The 25,464-nt window shown below is 43.6% G+C and overlaps 4 protein-coding genes across 8 annotated transcripts in view; 2 read left to right on the top strand and 2 right to left on the bottom strand.

Annotated features, from left to right (window-relative positions):
- The window catches only part of fyco1a (FYVE and coiled-coil domain autophagy adaptor 1a), a 31,798-nt gene extending 27,212 nt beyond the window's left edge, over nt 1–4,586 (bottom strand). The window contains exons 1-3 of one of the 3 annotated variants that reach the window (XM_072697336.1): nt 4,533–4,586; nt 2,024–2,133; nt 207–313 (exon numbers count right to left, since the gene is read on the bottom strand). In XM_072697336.1, coding sequence (XP_072553437.1) covers nt 207–313; nt 2,024–2,084 — 168 coding nt within the window. In that variant the 5' untranslated portion in view covers nt 2,085–2,133; nt 4,533–4,586. Of the gene's footprint in view, nt 1–206; nt 314–2,023; nt 2,164–4,532 lie in introns of all 3 variants that reach the window. The other 2 variants (XM_072697337.1, XM_072697338.1) reach the window with 2 other exon arrangements.
- Nucleotides 4,587–6,106: 1,520 nt separating this feature from the next.
- Nucleotides 6,107–7,276, top strand: LOC140577385 (chemokine XC receptor 1-like). The gene is made up of 2 exons (XM_072697348.1): nt 6,107–6,135; nt 6,269–7,276. The coding sequence occupies exons 1-2, from the start codon at nt 6,132–6,134 to the stop codon at nt 7,267–7,269; spliced, it is 1,005 nt and encodes a 334-aa protein (XP_072553449.1). The 5' UTR covers nt 6,107–6,131; the 3' UTR covers nt 7,270–7,276.
- Nucleotides 7,277–10,480: 3,204 nt separating this feature from the next.
- LOC140577384 (chemokine XC receptor 1-like) lies at nt 10,481–12,894 on the top strand. Its single transcript, XM_072697347.1, has 2 exons — nt 10,481–10,569; nt 11,028–12,894. The coding sequence occupies exons 1-2, from the start codon at nt 10,557–10,559 to the stop codon at nt 12,044–12,046; spliced, it is 1,032 nt and encodes a 343-aa protein (XP_072553448.1). The 5' UTR covers nt 10,481–10,556; the 3' UTR covers nt 12,047–12,894.
- A 3,606-nt stretch (nt 12,895–16,500) lies between these two features.
- Nucleotides 16,501–25,464, bottom strand: part of cc2d2a (coiled-coil and C2 domain containing 2A) — a 30,866-nt gene continuing 21,902 nt past the window's right edge. For 2 of the 3 annotated variants that reach the window (XM_072697335.1, XM_072697333.1), the window contains 12 exons: nt 24,197–24,293; nt 23,552–23,650; nt 22,558–22,734; nt 22,337–22,351; nt 20,983–21,186; nt 19,736–19,825; nt 19,510–19,623; nt 19,187–19,321; nt 18,296–18,418; nt 18,127–18,185; nt 17,842–18,019; nt 16,501–16,854 (listed from right to left, as the gene is read on the bottom strand). In XM_072697335.1, coding sequence (XP_072553436.1) covers nt 16,666–16,854; nt 17,842–18,019; nt 18,127–18,185; nt 18,296–18,418; nt 19,187–19,321; nt 19,510–19,623; nt 19,736–19,825; nt 20,983–21,186; nt 22,337–22,351; nt 22,558–22,734; nt 23,552–23,650; nt 24,197–24,293 — 1,480 coding nt within the window. In that variant the 3' untranslated portion in view covers nt 16,501–16,665. The remainder of the gene's footprint in view (nt 16,855–17,841; nt 18,020–18,126; nt 18,186–18,295; nt 18,419–19,186; nt 19,322–19,509; nt 19,624–19,735; nt 19,826–20,982; nt 21,187–22,336; nt 22,352–22,557; nt 22,735–23,551; nt 23,651–24,196; nt 24,294–25,464) is intronic. The other variant, XM_072697334.1, reaches the window with a different exon arrangement.

A 25,464-nucleotide genomic window follows, 5' to 3' on the forward strand; every position in this document is an offset into this window, starting at 1 on the left:
GGCCTTAAGGCCATAGTGTAGCTGAATCTGCAGGTGCATGGATGCATGCGGTCATAAGGGTCTACCAGCAATGGCAGAAATCCCACCAGTCTACAGTCTTACAAGCCCAATAGTGGCAACTTAGGGTGTTAAATCAGGCTTGAATTTGGTTAGCGGTCACGATGTTCCAACTGCATGTATGTGTATAAGTACCAGACGATCCTAACCTGTAGCAGGTACTCCAGTTTGTAGGAGAACTTCTGCAGGTTAGAGCTGTCATCTGTGATTGGCTCGCTGTTCTCCTTGTACTCTTTGGTGATTTCTGCCACGGCATCTGTTGGGAATGAAGGGAACAGATACAGACAGAAAAGATAAGACACATGGACACAGTGTAAAGAAGATCCCGAGTCACTAGATTGGATCGTGACATCCCTGGATTTGAGATGCCTGAGTGAAATGCACATGCAATGGTTATGCTCCAGTGAGGTTCCTCCCATCTCATCTCACACGCTGTCTAATAATGGAAAACTGGAAAGAGACTCTGCCTGGTTTCATCATCCCATGCAATACTCTTCTGGGTACCACAACGGATACCAAGTTAATCTGTGGAAAAGCAGCATGTAAATACCAATCCTAACATGATCTGGTCCCAAAATACGAGTAGTTAGCTGGTGCAGCTTTCCATCAACTGCATTCAGTCACTCCGTAGCCGTGCTCCAGCTGGTGCTCAAAGTCCAGGCTACAGCCGGGGAAAGTTGAATTCCTCACTAGATACGTCACGGAGAGCTGTTCTGTTTTGTGGGATCTTTCAGATGTGGCCAACTTCTCAGAAGCCAAGGAAGCAGTTGCTGTATCCTTTCAGACCTTCAGACTCAAACTACAAGTAAAGTCCTCCACAAAACAATGTTTAAATACAATCTTAAAAGCCGTGACGGGTGGTAGAGCCTGCCCGGATCATCTGAAATGTGAGTGAATGAGCACATTATCATGCTTTCTTCTCCACCTCTGCAGCAACTGTGGCTGAGAGTATAACCTAGATGTTAGGTAATGCAACCGAAGAAAGCCTAGCAGGTTTCAGAAACTTCACCATCTTCGTTTTTCTTACATGCTGTTAGCTTATCAATGGATGACGCATCAATGGACAGCTGGCTTCTCTTCATTTGTAAGAAGAAAGAACAGTCCTCTACACAATCAATGCAGCACATCTATGCAGTTCCAGGCAGGCAGGGTGGAACAGTGTAGTGGATAACCCCACCACCACCATCTTCCATGTGGCAGACTAGAGCTGAATTTCCTGGCTGGGCAAGGCCACTACGCCTTGAGCAAGACTACTAACGCTACGTTCTCCTACCAGTATAAAGCACCAGAACCACAGATATTTAGGTTACACTGTAAAATAGTCCGACCGCTCCCCACCGCTGTAGGTTGGGAATAATGTCCCTTAAAGGCACCTAGAGGATGCCAGAACACAGCAGGAAAAAACAAAGGATCGGAACCGGCTCAGGCTTAAGACAGACGTTAGCAGGTCCATAAACCATACCTGGCTCAGCCCCAATCCCAAATTCAACCCACCGGATCAGATCGGGACACCCCTATGTGTTGTTTTAAGCAGCCCATATGCCAACTGGTGCCAATCATTCATCGTTCAATGAGCCAAGCTTCAGTGCTTCCCCGCCGTAAGGACCCCGCACCTGCCTCTTATCCATCTCAGGAACTGGAAGGATGCCACTAAGGGCCGAACTGTGAGCTGCCCAGGCTCTCTCTCAGGCTGCATGTCCCTCCGCCTCCTCCCTGCTGACCGGCCCGGGTCAGGCTTCTGTCTCGTCACTCAGCTGGGAAATCCAGTGAGCAGGAAAGCTCAAACTAACTGTGGCTGGAGGCGAATCTGCCTGACGTTCTCCCTCTCGGTCACGGTGTCACACAATAGGCCGAGCTTTCTCTCTGTGCCACATTCATGAACAGACAGACACACAAGTCCATACATGCATAAGCATGCAGGCCACATGCATTCATTCACACACACACACTCACACAGACACTGTACCGTGTAGATCTCTGATAATCCTCTGAAGCTGTCCCTCGCCGGCCACCGCACCAGTCGCCATCGTCCCACTCGCTCCCTGGCAACAGGGTCAAGAGGTCATGTGTAGTCTGCTGAGTCAGAGAATCACACACATTCAGAGGCTGCAGAGACAAAAGATACACAAGCGTGCACACAACAGCAGATCCACACACACACACACACACACACACACACACACACACACACACACACACACACACACACACTCTCTCTCTAGTAACAAGAAAAGTCCACACTAATGTACTGATCTACATCCAAAGCAAAAACCTTCTTAACTTTCAAGTCAATGGAAGTCAATGGAAAAAAAATTAAATATTTCAAGCCATTCTGGAGCGTTTCTATTGGTCCGTTCATTGTGAAACTTGGACACAATGTAAAAAACAACTGTCAAGTTCACTATTTGTCAAAAAAGGAAAAATGGGGGAAACTGGAGTATATGTACTGCACATGAGACGTGAGGCATATATGCAAACACCTGAATGCCATTAGCTTGAATGCGTCAGCCCCTCAAACTCTAGGTCTGTTGGGTTTCTAATCTTAAGGCTGCTTCTGTACTGTTAATCAATCACTTACTATGGACATAATGAGCCAGTTATAGAGTATAAGGGTAAAGGACAGAGGTCTGTCATCTCTCCTTGGAGTCAAAAGTGTGAAATACCATCGTATTAGATCACCGTCTGCACTGTACCTGTATGTCGGGCAGCTATACTTCACTTGACCCGACCTTACTTCTGCTCACACTGGTTTGTGGTGGCCAACTGTGGTCCTAACTGAAGTGGCAACACTTTCACTGTATAACAGGGCTGGGCGATATATTAATTTATTAAAATATATCAGGATATAAACAATGCTCAATCTAAATATTGTACAGCACCCCACCCTATCCACCTGGCCTGTACTGTATGCTCAGTAAAACTTCATTAAGGGCCCCATTTCTAACAAGTTGTTATTATTATATATATATATATATATATATATACTGTTGTATATGTGCTGCTCTATGCAACTGCTGTGACTGGCTGGGCAGTAGTAGGGGGGGTGCTGAAAGCGAGTGTTGTGATTGGCTCAGTTCATCATTAGTCAACATCCTATCTAAAAGGGATCAGCTGTCCCATTTCCCCAATTACTGCTCCTTCTCTCCATTCCTCCTGCTCTGGCTCCTCTCCTCAATTCCTCCACCTCCTTCTGGGGTCGGAGTGGAGCAGTAGGAAAGGAGGAGGAGGAGGAGGAGGAGGAGCAGCGAAAGTTTCTGGACGCAGCCTCTCACGCATGTAGGGGATAGTGAATAGAGGGGGTGAAGTACGGGGGTGGCTCCATCATGCTTTGGTGTTGCCAGAGCCGGCCTAAGGCATACTCGATTTACACGGCCGCCTAGGGCCCCAATGCCACCAGGGGGCCCCAAGAGCATGAAGATATCATGATAAAAATACATATTTCCTGCTGTTGGCTGCTGCCACTGTTGGGCAAATGCAGATATGCGCCACTCGGGTGGTCGATAAAGGCCCGGGCGCTTCAGCGTATTGCCTAATATCTCTCTCTCTCTATAAAATGAGGATGCATCAGGTGCAGAGGAGGAGGTATGGGGGGGCCTCAAATGAAAATCTGCATAGGGCCCCATGGATGTGGGCCCTAAGTGTTGCTGTGCTTCCCATGGGATTGAAGGGAAGACTGGATACTGCTGTATATTTATATGAAGCTTGTTAAATGGTAGAGCGAGCATCACACTGCACACACACTCTCTCTCTCTCTCTCTCTCTCTCTCTCTCTCTACCAAGTTAGATTATCTTAATAGCATGAGGCTGGATTCTTGAATCCTATGCAGACAACCATGGCTATGGCTACTCCACATTACACCCAGTGCAACTTAAAGTAGCTGAAGGCATTCGTTAGAAGGGGTGTCCACAAACATTTGGCACACTATTGCGCCACTAGGAGGGAGAGAGAGCTCTGGGACCTGTACTGGGCTGTCCTCTCCGGAGCTGATGTAGCTAGATATGAACTGACACCGGTGTTACGACCACCTTACCTACCTTACCTACCTCACCTACACCCAACCCACAGAAAACACCACTGACACCCTGGCAGGTGTTCAGAGACACAGGTGGAGGACGCAGGTGGAGACCGGAGAGGGGAACTGAAAACCACGACACACAAAGCCACATTAGGGGACTTTTTAAACATAGCTAGCTAATTACTTACTGTCCCTTCTTACGTTATTATATGCGTTATTAAATGCGTTAATTATGGATATTAACTCAAACTGTGACGAGAAAAACACTTTCCTGCCCGGTGCAACCAAACTTGGTGTTTGTCAACAACTGGACAACTACCGACGACCCAAGTCGTTTAAACGCCTGAAAATGTTCGTATAACAACTACTCTCTATGTCAGCTTTAGTTGCTTTGGTCTTTATCTGTATAATAAGCCAAAAAAAATGCAGCACAATAATAACAAAATAAGTTAAACGTACTTTTGGTGTGTAAAGGATCCTGAGAGGTCCTCTTAAAGTTTACATGGGCGAACAAACTTGCTAGGCAGCGCATAGCCTTTGAGTGACGGCAGCGCCAGCCAATCGGAGCCAGAGATTTCAGTGCGCGTTTTAAACAGCACAATTATTAAGACGTTAAAAATGTATAATATATCGGCTGTGCGAGGTAAAATAATAAAACGATTAGATTTAAACTTAAGTAAAATCAAAATAAATAAATACTCGACCCTCAACACTGAACCCGAAGCACCGCTGAAGCCTCCCTTTGTCCCGCCTACTCAACCCTCTGAGCCAATAGCCGACGCCATCGGGTTCAGTTGCAGGGAAGCTACGTTATATGACAGCTGGGCTGAAGAGAGCAGCATGGTTAACATGCCAGTCACAAGGATAAGCTGACTGGAAAGCTGAAGGCCATAGCACACAGGCCGCACATCAACACTAGCCCTCACTAGACCACAATGAGGATGTGGGACCTCACTGAACTGAGGCACTGTTTCCATCCATAATATCAAACCTCATAGATACGTATAGATATGTGATGCAGGCCATGCAGGGCTGTTGAAGGCCACACAGGGTCACAAAAGGTCATTCACTCCATGTTTAATGCTGATTAAGTCTCCAGTTGGGTGATTTAGCTTGTTTTATGACGTTTAACAGATGCATTAATGGGGATCTATCAGTCATGGTGTCCGTCTAGCAAGAAAATGATACAAGGAACAGCTCAGTCATGAGGAGAGGCTAAAGAAACCTGAAGAGAACCCTCAGAGAAATCTTTACCTTTATGCTTTTTGGAAATTTACATTTACGGCATTAAGCTGACGCTCTTATCCAGAGTGACTTACTAGGTTACTCGTATTACAGAGGTGAAGAGCAGCATAATCACCCAGACTAGGAATCGAACCCCAGCTCACTGGCAGGTGATGTGTGGTGTTATCTGTTGCACCACACCAACCACAGGCCTCGCTTAGCTTAGCTTTTCGCAGTAACAGAAAGTTTGTAGGGGCTGCCCAGATGTTTGCATGCCACAGATCTCCCCAAATATACTTAAATACAGTAACAATGTTGGACTTGGACAACCTAGGTTTGGTCACTACTTCTCATGAAGGCCCAGAGCTTTCTCTGCTCCTCACGAAAGGTTTGCTTTAGGAATGGAAAAGCTAATTCCATTCTTCATGACGTGGGTGAGCTTCATAAAATCCTGAGCGGTGGTGCAGCAATGGAACAAATGGATGGAGGAACCTGTGGTAGAACAGGATCAGGATGTTGAGGCCTTTACTTCGTATGAGGGCTGGTCAACCATGTTAATACAATACCTGCATTGTATGGAGAGAAAAAAAAGAAGCATGTTGAACATTGAACTTCCTTCTGTGATTAGATGAGAAATAGAGATTTTAGGGGAGGGTCTTTTTACTTTAGGTCCTACAAATTTAGAAATAACCCACTTTGGTCTGCTGAGAACGCTTTCACACCATTTCTGCATGTTCTACCCGCGTGCCGATCCACTCATAAACCCTAAGAACCTTTTTCTTCAGTCTAAAAGCCTTTGAGGACGTTGACACTGCTGAGGCGGAGAGCCAAGAGATGGGTATGTAGCTGGTTTATGTTTAATTGGGACAAACTAGCTAGCTTTTACTGCTAGGGGTTTTTCAGAGGACGGTGGATTGGGTGTGCACTGGTTTAGCCATGTTTTACAGTTCTCTCTTTGCTTTCCAACACAGAAACCAGCAAAGAAGCCAACTATGAGAACAGTACGATGGAGTATCCTGATGATTATGTTGACGAATTGTGTAACAAGACCACCGTGATCGAAGTTGGATCCATTGCAGTTCCTTTATTCTTCTCCCTTGTGGTTTTCCTCAGTCTCGTTGGTAATGGACTGGTTCTCGTGATCCTTGCACGCTACGAGTCCCTCAGATCATTGACCAACATCTTCATCCTCAACTTGGCTCTCTCTGACTTGATCTTCACGCTCGGACTTCCGTTCTGGTCCCTCTACTACCTCCGGGGCTGGACGTTCAGCGATGCGGTCTGCAAAGGCGTGAGCTTTGTGTTCTTTGCTGGATTTTATAGCAGCATTGTGTTCCTGACCCTGATGACCTTCCAGCGCTATGTAGCAGTGGTCCACCCTCTGTCTGACTGGGAGACGGGGCAGCGCTTCGCTGTTATTCCCATTCTTGCTTGGGTGCTGAGCATTGCAGTATCTCTACCAGCCTTGCTGTACAGTCAGAAAATGCATCACGAAGCAGACTCCACGGTATTTCACTGTGAATTTAACAGCACTACGGCCAACTACGACGTGAGGCATCAGCAGAACGTCTTCTTCATGGTGGCCTTTTTACTCATGGGTTTTTGCTACATAAGTATTCTTCGGGCTGTCTTCAAGAGACGGACGAAGAAGAGACACAGGACCATCAGAGTCATCTTCTGCATTGTGGCGGTCTTCTTCGTTGGCTGGGCTCCTTACAACATTGTGATCTTTCTAAGGTCTTTGGAGTTTACAGACTGCGACGTCTCCATTAACCTAGACTACGCTTTTTACGCCTGCAAGCTGCTGGCCTTTTCCCACTGCTGTCTCAATCCAGTCTTTTACGTCTTCATCGGGGTCAAATTCAGGAATCATTTAAAAGAGATTGTCAAAAAGATTTTTCGGAGGCGAATCAACACAGAGCCCCAGCGCCCACGAATCACATCACTCCAGTCTCAGGGCTCCATGTACTGATACTGAGGCGACTGTAGAGGGGAGGAACTGTACGACTGTCAGATCCTCTGTAAAGACGTGGGTTGAGTGACTGTTTTACATATAGTTATAGTCAGACAACAACCTTGTATCTCCACCAAAAACAAAAAAGAGGCAACTTTCAATGGAAAACTTGGACACAGTCCAAAAATCAACTCATTCATATGAGGTTTCTTCAATACATGGTTCTTGTGTGACAGCGGCCATACATATATTGATTATTTCTGCATCAGCAATCAATCAATATCAACATCAATCTGTCTGGTGTTCTATTTTAGCCCCTCAGACCCTGTAACCCGCACTTCTTCACTTTCATATCTACATTACTGTCATTGGCCCTAAAATAGAACCCTGTGGGACTCCACAAGATAAACTAAACAAAGCACAGTAGCTTCTGTTCAATTCTTAAGGATGAATAGCTGAATAATTGTAACATGCGAAGCTCCATCCGGCCACCAGAGGTCCTTATCCCCTTCCTCACACCTGACTGCAATACCCTCATGAGTGCCTCTACTTATACTCCTTCTCATTAATTTTGGACTTGGCTCTGGTGTCATTACTATGTTTTTTTTTGGCCTCGGGCCTCTGGCCCTTTTTGCCCTGCCTTCTACTATGATTTCTTGGACTGTGTTTTGGTGCCCTATTGCCCTCTGTCATTAAAGGCTACACATGGGTTCTACAAACCTGCCTGGGTCTGCCTTATTAGAATAACAGGCCCAGGGCTCAAGGGGTTAATACTTCACTTTCCTTTGACTTTGTAAAAAGGGAGTTTAGGGATGAACTGTGACTAGAAGAAACGATAAATCTCAGCCTGTTATTAAAATAGCCTGTCTAAATTCTTGTACATATAAATGAATCTGTGCACGGTTGATGAGTTTATGGAAAACAGCGGTGATGGAAAATAAAAATGCATAATATATATTTTTGTCTTTTGTGTGTTTTAGTTTTTTATCAGTGTGAATGACATCTGCAACAGTCACTCTCAGTCACATCCAAGGCCTCGAATGCTCTCAAATGATCTGAATGCAGAGTCACCTTTCACTGAGGTTCGTAATAAAAAGGTAAAGGTGCACGTATTTGTCACTGTACACCGTACAGCGAAATGTGTCCTCCGCATTTAACCCATCTGGTAGTGAACACACACTCACACACACACATGTGTTAGGGGCAGTGAGTACACACACACACACAGAGTAGTGGGCAGCTAACTCCAGCGCCCACCGCAGAGAGGGTATCGATATCCCAGCGCTCTAACCGCTGAGCCACCACTGCCCATAATGGAAGTACACAGTTCCAGTTCCACTACCATAGACTGTAGATGTCAACAGTTCGGACATGAGGGCAAGCAGGGCCTCATTATGAGGCCCGTAGGGTTCATACAAAAGACTTGGGTATCCATCGGTCAACTGTCAACTGGTCAGTACAAGGGCACGGTGTAGAAAGCCCAAAGAACTTAAGGTGATGGTGATGGTTCATGAATCTACCTTCATATAAGCACTGAATCAGGGTGATGTTTACGGGAGGTTATTAATTATAGAAGAGCCTGAATATAACCATTATCATTATTTTCATTGTAACAGTGGGAAATCTGACTTTGTAGATTATCTGTATACCTGTAATCACTGCAGAGCTGTTAACCCTGGCTTTACATACGCTATTCCCACTGGCTAAATCTTGCTAAAATTGATGAATTGAACGAACCCCCAGCAACCATGGATTGCAACAGTTCAGGCGTCTCAGGCCTCCATGTCCTGATACTGAGACCACTGTAGAAGGAACTATGCAACTGTCAGATTCTGGGCGAACACTGTTAGAAATGACTTTGCCATCAGCGTCCAGAGTCAGGGAGGGCACAATTAGCTGTGCTCCCTCCAGGGTGGGTAGATGGCACTCCTTCCCCTCATCACTCTAGGAACTTGGGGGCTTTGCTCAGGGCACATCAGTTGGAAAAGAGGGGGTAGCTGGCTTTACAACTTTCTTAGAACTTTTTTTATTTTAAAATGGTGGTCAGGCACGCTTCATGTCCAAATGTTTGTGGACACCCGTTTGTTTAACAAATGCTTTCAGCTATTTTAAGTTGCACCCACTGCTGACAGAACTGTGTAAATATACACACACAACTTGGCTAGTCCCTGTGGAGAGGTACAGCCAATACAATAGGACTCTCTGGAGCAGATATGACTTGAACCTGTTGGCACCATGTTTAATGCCAGGCATGGGCTAGAGGGGTATACAGGGGTATAAATGTAATTTGATTGCTTAAAGTTCCTTTTGGATCAGTTGGTTTTTTTTCTTTAAAGCCAAATAATTAAAAAAAAGATGAAAGAAAACGTGTGTTCCCTCCAAAATAGGAATTTCACACGGAAAGGAAAATCATCTCTTTTTTAAAGTTAATGTAAAAAGACTGTAGAAAGTGAAAGCATGTTATTCCACGTAAATTGGTGGATTTATATGGGCCAATTCATCGTGAAATACTCCAACATCCATCTGAAACAAACAACTTAGATCAGCTTAAACTGCATCCATAAGATTTCCCTATATTAGCGAAGATCCATGCGTTTTAGCTGACAAGCTACTGAGGTAAATAATTTTATTTATGAAATTATAGTATTTATTAAAAATACTACGCAGAAACACATCAGCACACTCGTTTAACCCAATTTGTGCAACTTGCCTGATTTGGATGGCACATGCGCAAACCTTGCATACACTTAAGTTACTGCCACTGCTGGTAGACCCGTATGACCGTATGCTTCCACACATCCGCAGATTCGGCAGCTACTTCCTTCACACTGTGGTCTTTGACACGGCCTAATGCCTAATCACTCCTTTCTGCCAATCATTAAATGTATCTGCCTTGCGACCCATTTCCCCACATCCAACAGAACGCTCACTGCACTGTAGCAACTATTCTCAAAGTCTGAGCCCTGTCACACAGCCCACAGGCAATTACAGCCCCATCATCCTCGTGCAGCGCCATTTGGAGGAGCCTGGCGTTACTACAACCTTAAACATGCGAGGTGGCACATTTTTGTCAGAGGAGCTTCTATATATATGATATGATAAAATATAAAAACTAAATAATATATAGTAACTTTGAGTGGTGCAGGTTTTTAAAAAGGCTTAAAATTATTCATCATCAAAAAAGACAACAGAGGCTCATGATGCTTTCACATCCTGTTTTGTAGAGGGTGAGCGGGTGAGTGAGTGTAGAAGAGGACCACAGCAGTCTTGTTCTTGCTAGTCTGAAGTAGAGCCTTTCACTGAAGATGAAAGAAATGGGTATGTAAATCTAAAAATATTATCATACAAAATAAGGCAGTGTACAGTTTATATATACAGCAGTTAGCCACAACATTAGGACCAGGTTGGTGGATTGAATATCATTAATTATCTTCACTTACAGTGCCTACTCGGTCATGGGGTGGGATCTGCATATTAGGCAGCTACTAAAGTTGATGTGCTGGTAAAAGCTGGGGGGAAATGGGAAAGTGTAAGAATCAGAGACACTGAGGGTTAAACTGTGATGGCTAGATGACTGGGTCAGAGCATCTCCAAAGTGTCAGGCAGGTCTTGTGGGGGTGTTTCTGGGTTTGCAGTGGTCAGTATCTACCAAAAGTGGTTCATGAAAGGAAACTGGCGACAGGGTGTGTAGTGTATATATGTATATTTATATATATATATATATATATATTTTTTATATATATATATGATCTGGTCTTTGCTCTTTTGCTTTCCAGAAATTAAACTTCCAAATGATGAAAGTGAAAATCCTCCGTATGAATATACCTATGATTATGATGAAGTATGTCACAAGGAAAAGGTGGTCAAAGTTGGATCCATTGCACTTCCTTTGTTCTTCTCCCTCGTGGTCCTCCTCAGTCTGTTCGGCAACATACTGGTCCTTGTGATCCTGGCACGCTACGAGTCTCTAAAATCGCTGACCAACATCTTCATCCTCAACCTGGCTCTGTCCGACCTGATCTTCACTCTTGGACTTCCTTTCTGGTCCTGTCATTTCATCTGGGGCTGGACGTTTGGCAATCTAATGTGCAAAGGCGTGAGCTTTGTCTTCTCTGCTGGATTTTACAGCAGCATGGTGTTCCTGATGGTGATGACCGTCCAGCGCTACGTAGCGGTGGTCCACCCTCTGTCTGACTGGGAAACAGGGCCAAGATTAGCAGCTGTTCCCGTCCTTGCCTGGGTGGTGAGCATTGGAGCAGCTCTACCAGCCTTATTACAAAGCTCGGTAATGCCGGACACTACCGACCCCAAAACCATGTACTGTAAGTACAGCAGCATCGAGGCCCTGCTCGCTGCCACGTATCAGCAGAACGTCTCCTTGGTGGTGGCCTTTTTAATCATGAGCTTCTGCTACATACGAATTCTTCAGACTGTCCTCAAGTCCAAAGCGAGAAGGAGACACAGGACCATACGACTCATCTTCTGCATTGTGGCGGTCTTCTTCGTTGGGTGGACTCCTTATAACGTGGTGATCTTTCTGAAGTCCTTCACCTTTTATGACATTCCGGCTTTTACAGACTGTAACGTGTCCGATAATCTAGACTACGCGCTTTACGGCTGCAGACTGCTGGCTTTTTCCCACTGCTGTCTCAATCCGGTGTTTTATGCTTTCGTCGGGGTCAAATTCCGGAATCATTTGAAGGAGATTGTACAACTTTTTCGTTCCAAAATCAAAACGGACCCCCAGCAGCCACGAATTGCAACAATTCCGGGTTCTCAGGGCTCCATGTACTAACACTGAGACCACTGTAGAAGAAATTATACAACTGACAGACTCAGAGTGAGCAAAACTGTGGGCACTGTATATATATGTATATATATATATATATGTATATATGTGTGTATAAGCTTAAGTAATGATTTCACATCACAAGGATCACTGGCATGGATGTTAAGCAATACTACTATTCACTAGAGGGCAGTTCAACATCCTTACCATCCTTACCATCCTTACCATCCTTACGTTGGTATCCTCTTGTTGGCTGTCTGCAATCAAATCCTCACAGCGGTGCTCCAAAATCTATCAGAGAGCCTTCTTTCCTGGACAGTAAAGACAGTTACTCCAAAGAAAACAGAATCAACCTGAATTAAAACCCTTGATTTTGGAAGAAACAGTGAGCGAGGAGGCGTCCGAATACTTTTGTCCATATAGCATATCTGAAAATATGTGAAAAGCTGGGCATCGTTGTGCCAAGGCAAAATCTTGAGGTAGCCCACTGAGTACAGCAGTGCACCGGGCACAATGCACAGTAGAACAAGGCAGCCGAGGCCTAAAGGTTACAAAAGCGGACTCGGGCTCAGAAGGTTGTTGGTTTGAGCCCTTTCTCGTTTCGCCTCCCTCAAACTGCATGGTTGAGATGCCCTTCAGCAAAGCCCCTAACCCTACCACAAACCCTGGTATATGAGTGTTAAATGAGGTTAGAGTCTGCTGTACTGCTGTGCGGTGGTTATAAGGTGTATTATAAGGTGTATTATAAGGTACATTGCTAAATGTTTTTTACAATTTATATATGTGGAAATATTCATAATAAAATGGCTGTAATATTTAAAAAATTGAAATAATAAATCCGAAACTAATGAGCACTTTGATGTGTTGCTGAATGATACTTTTTTTATTGAGCATCTAATTTGCATCTCTTTGCCTAATAAGAGTGACACCATAGCAGAAACACTTTTGTCATGTTTGTAAACCTTTTCCCCTTTAATTATTTATTTATTTATTTTTTTACCTTTTTCTTCCAATTGTTGGTCATGCCATTTAACCCACCCAAGAACTCCTCCGATACACCTGAAGCCAGTCATCGCCTCTTTTGTGCATTAGCCTGTAGACTGTATTAGCCATCATGCTACTAGATAGCAAGTCGCCCCCCCCTTCCTCGACTGTATTGGCTAGCATGCTACTGGTTACCCAGCAGAGTTGCCCACTTCGCAGGGGGTAGTTGTTGTTGTTGTTGTTGTTGTTTTTATCGCTTTATTATTTCATTTGGATCCCAATTATCTTCTGATCTTGCACAAGGTTAGCTCGATAGTGGATAGCAAGTGCACGATAGCTAGCTTTATCTGTTGGGATCAGCTTTATATGCTAGCATAGCAACAACAATATTTTATATATATATATATATATATATATATGTATATATATATATATATATATATATATATATATATATATATATATATATATTTTATAACGATATTATATCTCTGAACTTCTGAACTGAAGTTCTCATCAGGTTTGGTTTTATTATTGACATTTTTTTAATATTACATTTATTAAATATTATTATATGTGGAAAAATTGTAAAAGAACATTTAGCGCTACACATAATACACCTTCTAATACATAATAGGTGATCAAGATTTCATAAATAAAGTTAAATAGCAACACTTTATCTAGATTAAAACGTAATAAAATTTTAATCTGGCGTATAAGTATGACAGCGGCGCGAAGATGGGCAATTAATTAATCACGTGCACGGTAGGATGGGGGGTAGGATGTGTCACGACAGCGGCCAACATCGCTTAAGAGTGATGAAAGGAGACAGCGCCATCTACCCCCCTGGAGAGAGCACGGCCAGTTGTGCTCTCTTAGATTCCGGCTGCTGATGGCAAAGCATCATGGCTAGAACTCGAACTCGGGGGATTTAAAAGGTCGCCTGATGTGAAGGTTCCTCTCATTCTCTGAGACAAACAACAACAAGCTTCTTTATGAAACCGAATGCGGTTCTGCTACAGCTTTGTTCAAAGACCCATTTGAAGCCCCTTTATTTTAGGAGTGCAGAGAAATACCAAAACCACGCTGTGCGCAAAAGACGCTGTGGTAACTTCCACCTGACGTGGGCCAAGAGCACATGCTTGCTGTAGTGTGGGTACAGCATACCGAGGGTTGTAGTGTACGTAGGTAAGAGCACTTGGCTGTATTCAGGTCAGCCGTTTTCAATGCGATGTGAGAAGGGTGAGCGGAAATGACCCTTATGGAAATGAGCACCAATAGGAATAAAGGATGATGGCCTTCCTAGTCAGGCTGAAGAATAATGTCCGGCCTATTAAACTAGGTTGACCATATATTGCTTTTCTGAATAGAGGACACTGGAAACACATGACTGTCTGCTGTGGTTAGGATGTTGTGGCCAGGGCCCTGAGCAATTGAGTGCTCTAATACACTAATCTCAATAGTGCGGGTTTGGCAGGCTAATACCCAAAATGCTACAGTACTAACCCCCTTTGTACGGTGACAGGAAGTGATGAAGCGTTGCCAAGCTATGATGAAGCGTCGTTATTTACATTTATGGCATTTAGCTGACGTTCTTCTCCAGAGCAACTTAACAAGGCAACCAGGAATCGAACCCTGGTCTTCCACATGGTGTGGTAGCTCACTTCCAGGTAGTGGTGCTAATTGTTAACTGTAACATTTTTTTTTCTTAGAATAATTGGGTGCATCCCAATTGCACAGTGCAGTAACATCTGTCTGAAATGGTGGTGTTAAGTCTTCTGCCCAAACACCTCGTCCCTCCTTCCTGTACATGTTCCAGTAAGGCCATCACACTGGTGAAGGGTGAAGCTGCTTACAGCGAAACACCTCAACCACGAGTTCCGAATCACCCCTTAGTTTCAGTGGTGATGTGGGGCCAGCTTCAGCTCTGGACGGTGTGTATAGACTACATGGTTGGCTCCCAGAGGAGTATAATAGTGTATATTAAGATCTGGGGACGGTAGGGGCAGCTCCAAGCTTGCACCTAATTATGAAAGGGTGGTGGTGTGGGGAGTGTTTTGGCAGAAATGGAAAGAGTTGTGGGACCAAGTGCAATAACTTTTCACAGGACCCAAAATCCCTGGCAGCGCCCCTGTCCACAGCAGCCACCCCTGAATCGATTTGACCTCCTGGGTTGGAACTTTGTCATGCTGGAAAATCCAGGTGTGACCCAAGCACCTGCGCCGGTTTTCATCAATCTCATCAATCTTGACCAAGACACCCCGCCCTCCTTTATAGATTACTCACCTTTCAACTTTCTGGTGCTTATATATTAACATATTTAACATTAAAATATTCTATCCTGGAGATCTACACAGGTTTCAAACAATCAGCAAGAATCGGAAAATCAGAAAAAGATGATTCAATGTTTTCAGAGCTGTAATGCATCACATTCTAATATTTAATCCAGAAAGTATGGTTCCCAAATACTGAATTACTTCTATATACTATGTTTTTTTGTTTTCTTAAATACTTTTAGTATTTGGAAATACTTTGTCTCTCTTTTTTCTGTTTTTCAAATTTTTTTTCTCTATATTTTACATCGACTTCCATTGAAAGTCAAGAAGCTTTTTTCCCTCTAATGTAAATTTTATAGTTTGTAGCATGGCAGCTGGCAGTGATGTAGTGAAAGAACAGCTTACTGTATAGGCATACTGAAACTGCGACTGCCCTTTCCGTGTGCGTTTCTCAGCTTCTCCAGTCATTTCAACAAAACAGAATCAGCGCTTTTCACTTTCTTAAAACAGGATCTGAAAATGATGATGTGATTTTCAGGAACAAAAACTCACCTGTAACAAGTAAAAATAAATATATCAATACATGTAATGAAGTAATGAAAAAAAAAGTAAAAAAAATACATGAATTATAAAAAATAAATAAGGGCAAGAAAGTGAATGGAAAACGTTTCACACCCCCGGTTCAGTTACTGTAAAAACACTGTAAGAAGAAAACATGACAGTACTGTGGCTTTCATGTGAGAAAAAAAAAAGGACAAAACTTTGAAAGCAGACACGTTATACCATACTGGCAGGATGTACCTACCTCATGACCTATAAACAGGCACAAATGGCACAGATTGTAGAAGGCACAGAAAATTGTATGGGTAGAAGTGTTTGTGTGTGTGTGTGTTTGGGGGGGGGGGGGTTGCAATTTGATCAATTACATTATGGTTTAATGCATATATAGTAGATATTGTTAGTACTTAAAGAAAACTGACTAACACTGTACGATTCAGTACACAGTAGCAAAATTAGGGTTGTTCTGCTGTTCTACTGAATTTGATTATTTTTTGCTAGTATTTTTAAAATGTCTCAGTTGAGTTTAGTTGAGTTGTGCTTATATTGGTACTATGCTGGTATACAGTGTAAGTTCAGTGCAGAGATAAGCATGTATGCTTCATAACACCGGAGTTAAATGACGGACACACGTTCTAAATGTTTAGTCTGAAATGTTTAATGGAAGCCGATTATATAATACAAGGTTAAAAAAAACTGTATTCACCATAAAAATATACATATAAACTGTAATCCTGCAGTAATTGAGTGATACAGAGTCTACGTTCATAAATACTTCACAGGCTGGGCCGAGCAGAGTGCAGAAGGCTAGCGTGTGCGGATCAGCGAGGCGATGTAGACCCAGACAGAGAGCACATTGCTGGGGTAAGGGTGGACGTACACTGCCAAGGCAAATTCCACATTGGGAGCCTCCACGTTATGAACTCCAGTGCTGTACACGGCTTCGATGATTGGACGGATCTCGGAGAAAGGGAGGTGCAGGGGAAACCCTGAAATCTGAAAACACAAAAGCAAAGCAAACATAATTAACAAAATATTGAGTTTAATTAGAATACACAGCAAAGTTACACACTTACTAAATATAATTTATCTAACCTACGTTTAATCCGAGCTGCTCTTAGTTTAAGACCAACGTCTATTTTAAATTAGGTCAGTCTAAAAACACTGCCTATCATTTGTACGCTTCCGGCTCTTTCACAGCAAACAGTGCTTGGACCCCAACGATTGCCACTTGTGATGCAATCTGAAGACAGATCACATTGCAAGATTGTATTACAGCTTTTACAGCTTTTTACATCTATTAAAAATACAAATTTTACCTCACTTTTAGATGAAAGCTAAATATTTGCTGTCAATTTTTATTTAAAATTGATTTCTTTTTTCATTTTTGTCCACTGAAATTAAAATCCAGCCCTCCTTAAATGTGGCCTAGGAAAAAAGCAACAGATAGGATGGGAAGCTGTGTTTTATTTGGTTATGTAAAAATCTGGTGCTTACTAAATTCTTTCTGGTCCTCACTTAATACTATCTGGTGCTCACCTGATACTATCTGGTTTCCTAGACAGCATTTGGTGCTCACTAGACAGCATCTGGTGCTCACCTGATACTATCTGGTTTCCTAGACAGCATCTGGTGCTCACTAGACAGCATCTGGTGCTCACTAGACAGCATCTGGTGCTCACTAAATACTATCTAGTTTACTAGACCGCATCTGGTCCTCATTAAACACTATCTGGTCCTCATTTAATACTATCTGGTGCTCACTAGACAGCATCTGGTACTCAATAAATACTATCTGGTCCTCATTTAATACTATCTGGTGCTCACTAAATACTATCTGGTCCTCATTAAATACTATCTGGTCCTTACTTTGTACCACTGGGTACTCTCCTAATAGTATCTGGTTCTCACTTAATACCATCAGGTGCGCAAAAGATTTCATTGGCTAGAATAAGATACCATCAACTTCACCATCAGACTCACCCTGTAGTCTCCCAGCAAGCTTTGCAGCTCAAGACGATGTTCCTCGGCAACTTCACGACCTCCGCTCAGTTCTAGCTTTGGCAAGAAGTGCCGTAACGTGGACGTGCAGTAACGGTTCCAGCGGGTTGGGTGTCGTGGACGCCACTCCATGATCTTCTCCCTCAGCACCTTCTCTATCCTGCAACAGAGTCATGACGAGATGATGGCAGGCACAGAAAGACTGTGAAGGACACAGAACGTGAAGGAGGGAAAGATTATTGATCACACAGTCTTTCACAAACTCACCTGTCCTGTAACTCGGCAGCAACCGCCTTATCTGTGCGTCTGTACACCAGGTCCTCCGGCTTTAAAGCACACAACAAAAAAAAACACAATTTCAATGAGTTTCACCGGTCTCTACCACTCCCAATACACCTGTGGTTGGTGGAGCTGTTGTTAAGCTCCATCCACTCACCTGTACGCTGGAGAGGCCGGGGTCAGGGAACGATCTGGAGAAGAACGGCTTCCAGAACTTTGGTTTGGTGACATCAAAACTCATCCTCATTGGAGCAGCGTACACTTGGATATTAAACCACACCTGCGGGAGACCAGCGGCCAATAATCTTAACCAGGTAAAGGGCTTACAGACCTCACAGTCTGGACCAATCACACTGCAGTTTAGTGAACGTGCTAAAGAACTTACTGCATGATTATATATATATATATATATATATATATATATATATATATATATATATATATATATATATATCCACGCCTGACATTGGTGCGTTGTTAATTTGTCTCTCTAAAAGAACGAGCTGGTCCTGCAACAGTTATATCATCATCGACAGAGATGTAATAGGAAGTAGAAATGAGCAGCAGGAGCACATGGGGACTGTCCCTATCCGAGTCAGGTGCTCTGCCTGATTGGTGCTGAGCGTGATCAGGTAGCCGGTAGAAATCTGTGCTGCCTACAGTCAGAATTGTCCCCAAAAAAAGAGTTGCACACTGCAAACCAACAGAAGCTACAACTCACAAAGTGCACTACATAGAGAAGAGGGAGTGATTTGAGACAGGGCCTCAGAAAGTAAACATTGCGTGAAAGAAGAAGGCTTAGTTCTTTACACACATCTCAAAATTACGTTGGCTAACAGAGTTTGAGCTGTTTTTGAACAGATTTTGGAGACACACTCTTCAAAATCAGTCTAATTACACTGTTGGAAATGAGACGTGCAGTTGATCAGTGTTGGCTATCTGTTACCATGGCTATCTGTTACCATGCCAGTGGCAAAAAAAACAGAGCTGCGATTGGTGGGCCTTAAGGGTGTGTTGGTGTCATTTCTTGAATACGGTGTCTACTCACATTGTCTGCATTGACCAGGCATCCCACAGTCTGCAGGGGGCAGAACGTGTCATGCTGTCCATAATACTGCCCAGTGCTGGGGTTCCAGATCAGGTACCGGTTCTGTTCTTGGGTCAGAACGTATGCTGTGGGGCCCTGAGAATGCGACGTTCAGACATTAATTATATTGATTTAGGCATGCAGTCGGCTCCAGAGCTAACTATAGAGGCAAACTTCAAGGCTGTACCTGTCTTACTGACTGACTGCATCTGGGGTAAATCTGACTTCATGGTTGAACCATGAAACCATGGTTTGCCCATATGACCCGACCTGCAGTCACTCACCTCAGGGATGGCGGTTCCTATGATAAGCCAAGCCTTTTTCCCCATGGATAAGAAGTAGTTGCAGAGCAGCACAGCATGTTCTTCCTCGTCTCCAGCTAGTAGTGTCAGGAATTGCTAGAAAAACAATAAAACGGTTCAGTTGGAGACTTGGGACGGCTCGTCCAGTTTGAGAACAATGGACACTTTGTAAAGAGGCCATCATCTGGAACTGCTGGGAAGCACTCACATCACAAGTGCTCCATAAGTCACAGACGCTGGCAAACGATACGCTGTCTGGCAGAAAGGGGATCAGAGACACATATCGAGCCACCAGCTCCTGCGAAGAGATAAGAGAGCTACATGAAGACGGGAGTTAAATAGAAAAGCCCATATGACCCTCGTTATTCAGCTGGAAGCTGGCACAGGTGCACCAAACAAATAGAGACCCTCTAACACACATGGAATGCCTGCTACTATAGAAAGAAGCATGACGCAGGCTCGGTCATCAGCAGTCTTTGCTGGTCCTGGACTGGTTTTGAACAAGTGTGGATTCATTATTAAATGAAAGCACCAGAAGAAACCATATCAGAACATCTGCTAAACCAGATGTGACCCTTGGTGGGTGAAAGCGAGAGATAATAGGTGGCTTAAGCCGTCCTGTGTGGATATACTCAGAACATAGCAGAACATAGCAGCTTCTGCTGGAAGCCTTACTTTCTGTAGAGCAGAGGTACCCATTTCAGATCTTCTGCTTGGATACCTAGGTGTCAAACTTAATGTCTGACCCCCATTAGATGTCTTCTGCACATTCAGAATTATACTTTGAGCTACACTCCTAAAAATAAAAGTGCTAACTCTAAAAAATAAAGGGTCTTGAGAAGATGCCATTTTTGTAAACCTTTTAAAGGCTTAAGGAACCTTCTCCTGATAAAAAGACTGTTTACAAATCTCTCTCACATGCTTCCGAAAGTGGTTCTTCCATAGAGGGTGAGGACTGATGCATGCCTCCTCCAGAACATGCGCAACCAGCCACTACTGCCCATGAAACATGACCAGGCAACCAATGCGCTCTGAGGAAAGCACTGGGTACCCAGCGCCTGATGCATCAGCTAGCAGATGTCGTAGAGTAGATGCTGGTGCTGGCGCATCTACCCACCCGGGAGCCGAGACCAAGGCCAATTGTGCTCTCTCAGGCTCCGGCTGCTGATGGCAGGCAGCGTGACCCAGAATTTGTGTTGAATTGTGGCTTGAAATTAAAGCCAGATATCCATCAAAAACCAACATAAGGTTGATATCAAGTTCCCAAATATGAATTTCCTGCTGTGTGGACGTTCACATTATGAAGCTGCTATGAGGGAGATGCTGGGTTTTGTTTATCATACCGCACAACTCAGTGTAGGTATTTTACACCCGTATGACGCTGGTAGTGATGTTGTACTGACATTAAGATTTGAATTTAAGCAAAAAGGCGAGATTGTTCTAGCGGAGACTGACCGTGGCCTCCTGCGGGTTGTTGGGGAAGGCGTCCAGCAGCTCCTGTGGGGGTGGCAGGGGTCGTATGAAGCGTGTGATGAAGACGGTTTTGCCATTGATATCCACTACGGTGGTGAGACAGGGTCGGTTGGGGAAGCGCTGACCTGCGTCCTTCTCAAAGATCTCGCAGGCTAGCAGCAAGCGCTCCAGCTCCTGAGTGTCAAACTTCACCATAGACAGAGAGGGCAGTTAGAGGTCAATTTAGGTCATTTATTGTACTGTTTTTTTTAAAGGTTATCCTATGAAGTAATGAAAGAATTTTCCACGCAAATTTCACGATGGCCCTTATGGGTAAAACTGAGCAAAAATAAGTGCTAACAGGAGGTGTGTGTTTGTGTGTGTGGCGCTACTGGTACGAGTGAATCAGACACAGCAGTGCTGCTGGAGTGTGGAGTCCACAGTACCAACCAGAGACATCCAGCCAACAGCGTCCAGTGGGCAGCAGCGTCCTGTGGGCACTGATAAAGGCCTAAAGGATGACCAACACAAACTGTGCTGCAATGGATCAGAAAGCCTCTGTCTCTGACTTTACATCTACAAGCTGGAACAGCTAGGTAGGTAGGCGTGTCTAATAGAGAGTGGACAGTGATTGGTGGAACACTCCAGCAGCACTGCTGCGTCTGATCCACTCGTACCAGCAGCAACCAACACACACTACTAAAACACACTCGCCACCAGCATGTCTGTTACTGTAACTGCAGTGCTGAGAATGACTGACCCACCACCCAAATACCATGTGATCTGTGGTGGTCAGTCCTGTAAGGTCCTGAGCTTTGAAGAACAAACAGGGGGAAAGGAGGCTAATAACAATATATGCAGAGAAACAGATGGATACAGTCTGTACTTATAGAACTACACAGTGCTCCTATATGGGAAGCTGTGGAGCTGATATAACAGACAAGAGCTTAGAAATAAGGGGCAGGTCAGTTTATTAACGTTCCCTGGTATTTCTGTTATTACTGATTTCGGTCATAGAGGAACTGTACAGTCCCATTTCCGCACTCTGAGCAGGCATGCGTTTGACTGTATAAGGGCATAAAGCTTCAGCAACATTAGAACAGTTTGTTGTGCTAGATATGTTCCTCTATACTGCCTATATGATCAGGAATGAAGCTAGTTAAGCACCTGGTAGTTTAAGATGGAGGCTTTTAGCAGAAGATAAAGAAGCTAAGCTAGGATATTTAAGTTTGCTAACCTGAGACATGCTATTACCACTAGAGTACAGAAAACACACAGACATTTAAGGCTGTCCCATTGACACAGAACACACTGACATTAATACGCTACTCAGGACAAAAGGCTCCCTATCAGTTACCTTCACGTCCTTCATCTATTAAAAGGAGGAAGCACAGCAAAGAGGAAATAAAGAGGAAGAAACAGAAAGACAGGTCAAACAACAAAAGATTAATAAAGAAAATGATTAATAAAACCTCAAAGGTCGAAAATCCAACACCAAAATGACATATAAGCCAATAAAGCAAGAAGCCTGGAAATAACAGAGAGGAGTATACGATCGACCGAACGTGTGAAATTTACCTTCTCTCTGATGCTGTCTCCAGGCACCAGCTGAGGCTCGATGGTGATGAAGAGGGTGAGGAAGGTGCCCTCGCTCAGACTCCGAACGGCATCATATCCGCCCTCACTGCCCAGACTCCGCTCCTTACTGTAGCCGAGCAACACTGGGGGCGTGCCCAACTTAAACGTGCCATCAATCTACCGAAGGAACGAGAAAGCCACATTAAACCCCCCTCTTCAGATTTCAACTTCTCGTTATTGCACATTCAACCCTTTAGAGTAAGGATTTCCGACTGAGAAAGTCGGGAGATCCTCACCAGCCCCGAGTTTAAAATCCCAGACGGCTGCACTGTACATCATCAGTAGTGAAAGCAGCAGTGTCATGCAGTGTATTTGCGAAGTGTGGACCACGCTAGCTAGCTGAGGCAAGGAAGGAGAACTTGGACTAGAGTTCTGGGGGGCTTTGAGCTGATGGGACTACCTAAGCAAGACCCCCCTCTTACCAGGTAGAGGTTGAGTATAATATATTGGACCATAAGGGTGAGCAGGAAGGAGAAGAGAGGTTTCATAGTGCGTAGTAATGGAGGGGAGGAGTTTGGACGTGGTCCTTCTCCCAAACCTTGAGATATTACATAACACCATTTAGCCCGGCTATCTATTTGTGTCTAATTAATCGTCGTACACACAGTTCTGTCCAACGTCTATCTGTGGACGTGTTTCCATGGTGTTCGGATGCGCAAAATAGTGCTGCGTTGTGTTGATCTAGTGAACTGGTATCACTAACAACGTTAACCCGGGACATATAAACAGTGGGGCGTCGTAAAAACACCGGATTTTCAAACCAGTTGTGGGAAACTGCAGCTTTTGACATCATTCCGAGGCAAATAGAGAGCAAAATGTAAGGTCACATTACGGACTCTGGACTGCATTTGAGAGGCCACTGGTCAGCAATCAGACTGAAACTGAATCTGCAGCTTTCAAACCGGCATGTGCATGTGGTTGTGAGACAACGTACCCGTGACTGCAGATAGATTGTGCTGAATGGAATCTTGATGGAGCCCAACCAGTGTCTCTCAATGCGAGTATGAACGCTGCTTCCTCTCTCTCGCTCGTCCTGAAAAAGACCCACAGAGCTCGTTCATTAAAGGCCATGCTGGATATTAACTGCATTATACAGTATTAATAATACATCTAAGAGAACATACTCTATATGGACAAAAGTATTGGGACACCTGCTCATTCATCGTTTCTTCTTCTTTATTCAGCTTCGGTTGGAGTAACTCTCACCATCCATCATTCCACTTCATGCCCCTCTAAGCCAAACCTGGTGCCAATAGGTTCCTCTAGGTGTATCTGCATTATAGAGTCCTGTGCTATTGGCAGTTCTTCTCTTCAGTGACTAGATAAGCTGTGTGTGTGTGTTTGTGTGCATTTGCACATCTGTGTCAGCAGCAATGGGTGCAACTTAAAGTGGCTGAATGCATTTTGTAGACGGGGTGTCCACAAACATTCGGACAAATAATGTATTTTCCTTTAGCTCTTCTTCTCACTGTAGGTGTATGAGGCAGTTTGAGCATTTAATAAAGAGCATTTAATATCACACAGTAGTTTATAGTACTGCATAGTAATAATAGTAATGATTCGCCTGTGAATAACTCACCTCCACCACCTCATGGAGAACCTCGTCAAAGATGCTGATGAAGACTTCATCCCGCACCGCCTGCAAGCCAGAGGTGCTGTAGTCCCCATTTGGAGCGCTGTGGAGCAGAAAAGATGGGGGAGTTCACGTTCATTCTGTAACCAATAAGGGTGTTATAATAAAATATTAGGCAACTGAACTGGTGACATAGGCCCACGGTATTCTATGTGAAACAGAAAAGTGCATTTCCTAAAAGTACACTCAAAGTGGTTGCTATGGTATCCCAGGTGGTTGTTATGATGTTGCTAGGGTATAGGTGTGTGGTAAAATGAGGGGTGCCAAAACATTTCCACAAAAGATACAGTCCCCGATACAGATTGGTCCATAAGTTTATCATCCAATTCATTTTGCTGATAGGGCTGTGTCCACAAACCTTTGATTCAATGTGGGATTCCAAAACTTTAGCCAAAAAGATGGATTGTCCAATACGTTTGGCTAATAGAGCTGTATCCACAAACTTTTGGCGATAATGGAGAGTACCAAAACATTTGCCCAAAATATGGTTGGTTTAAAAGCTCATTCATCACATTTGGGTTAACAGAGCTGTGTCCACAAACGTTTGGCTACAATGTGGGGTGCCAAAACCTTTTCCCAAAAGATGCACGATGGTAAATGGTAAATAAAGCATCAAAAATAGTAGATCTACAATTTTGCCAAATTTTGCCAAAATAGCTCAAGATACGTGACCAGTAGAGAAGTTACAAGTTTTGGATAAAAAAAAAAAAGTATGCGGACAAATTTCAAAGCATTCCTATGGGGGACTGGAGGGGGTGGTTCTGTGCATCTGAAAAAACGTGTATCTGATCTAAAAGCTGTATACGAGCCCAGAACACGCAAACAGACCGAACGATATCTCCCAAATTGCTTCACAATGCACAACTATAGCAATTAGTTCTTTTGAATATAAATGACACGTATCAATTTAATATTTTAACTAAAAAAAACATCAACTCTGACCCTTTTGCTGTTTTCATTTCACTTTTAGTAACTTAGCAACTATATTGTTTTGATTTACAACATCCAATGTTCAATTCAGCATTTATATAAATAAAAAAAATAATAATAATAATTTTAATATATATATTATGTTTATTACTACATTAATACATATATGCATATTTTTTCACTCTATTTACACAAATGTTATACTTAATTTATATATTCATCATTAAAACTAAAAGAAAGTGACAGATATTACCAGATAAGTTACTCAGTTATTACCAGAAGCA

The sequence above is a fragment of the Salminus brasiliensis genome, chromosome 14 (assembly GCF_030463535.1).
Source record: "Salminus brasiliensis chromosome 14, fSalBra1.hap2, whole genome shotgun sequence".
Lineage (NCBI taxonomy): Eukaryota > Metazoa > Chordata > Actinopteri > Characiformes > Bryconidae > Salminus > Salminus brasiliensis.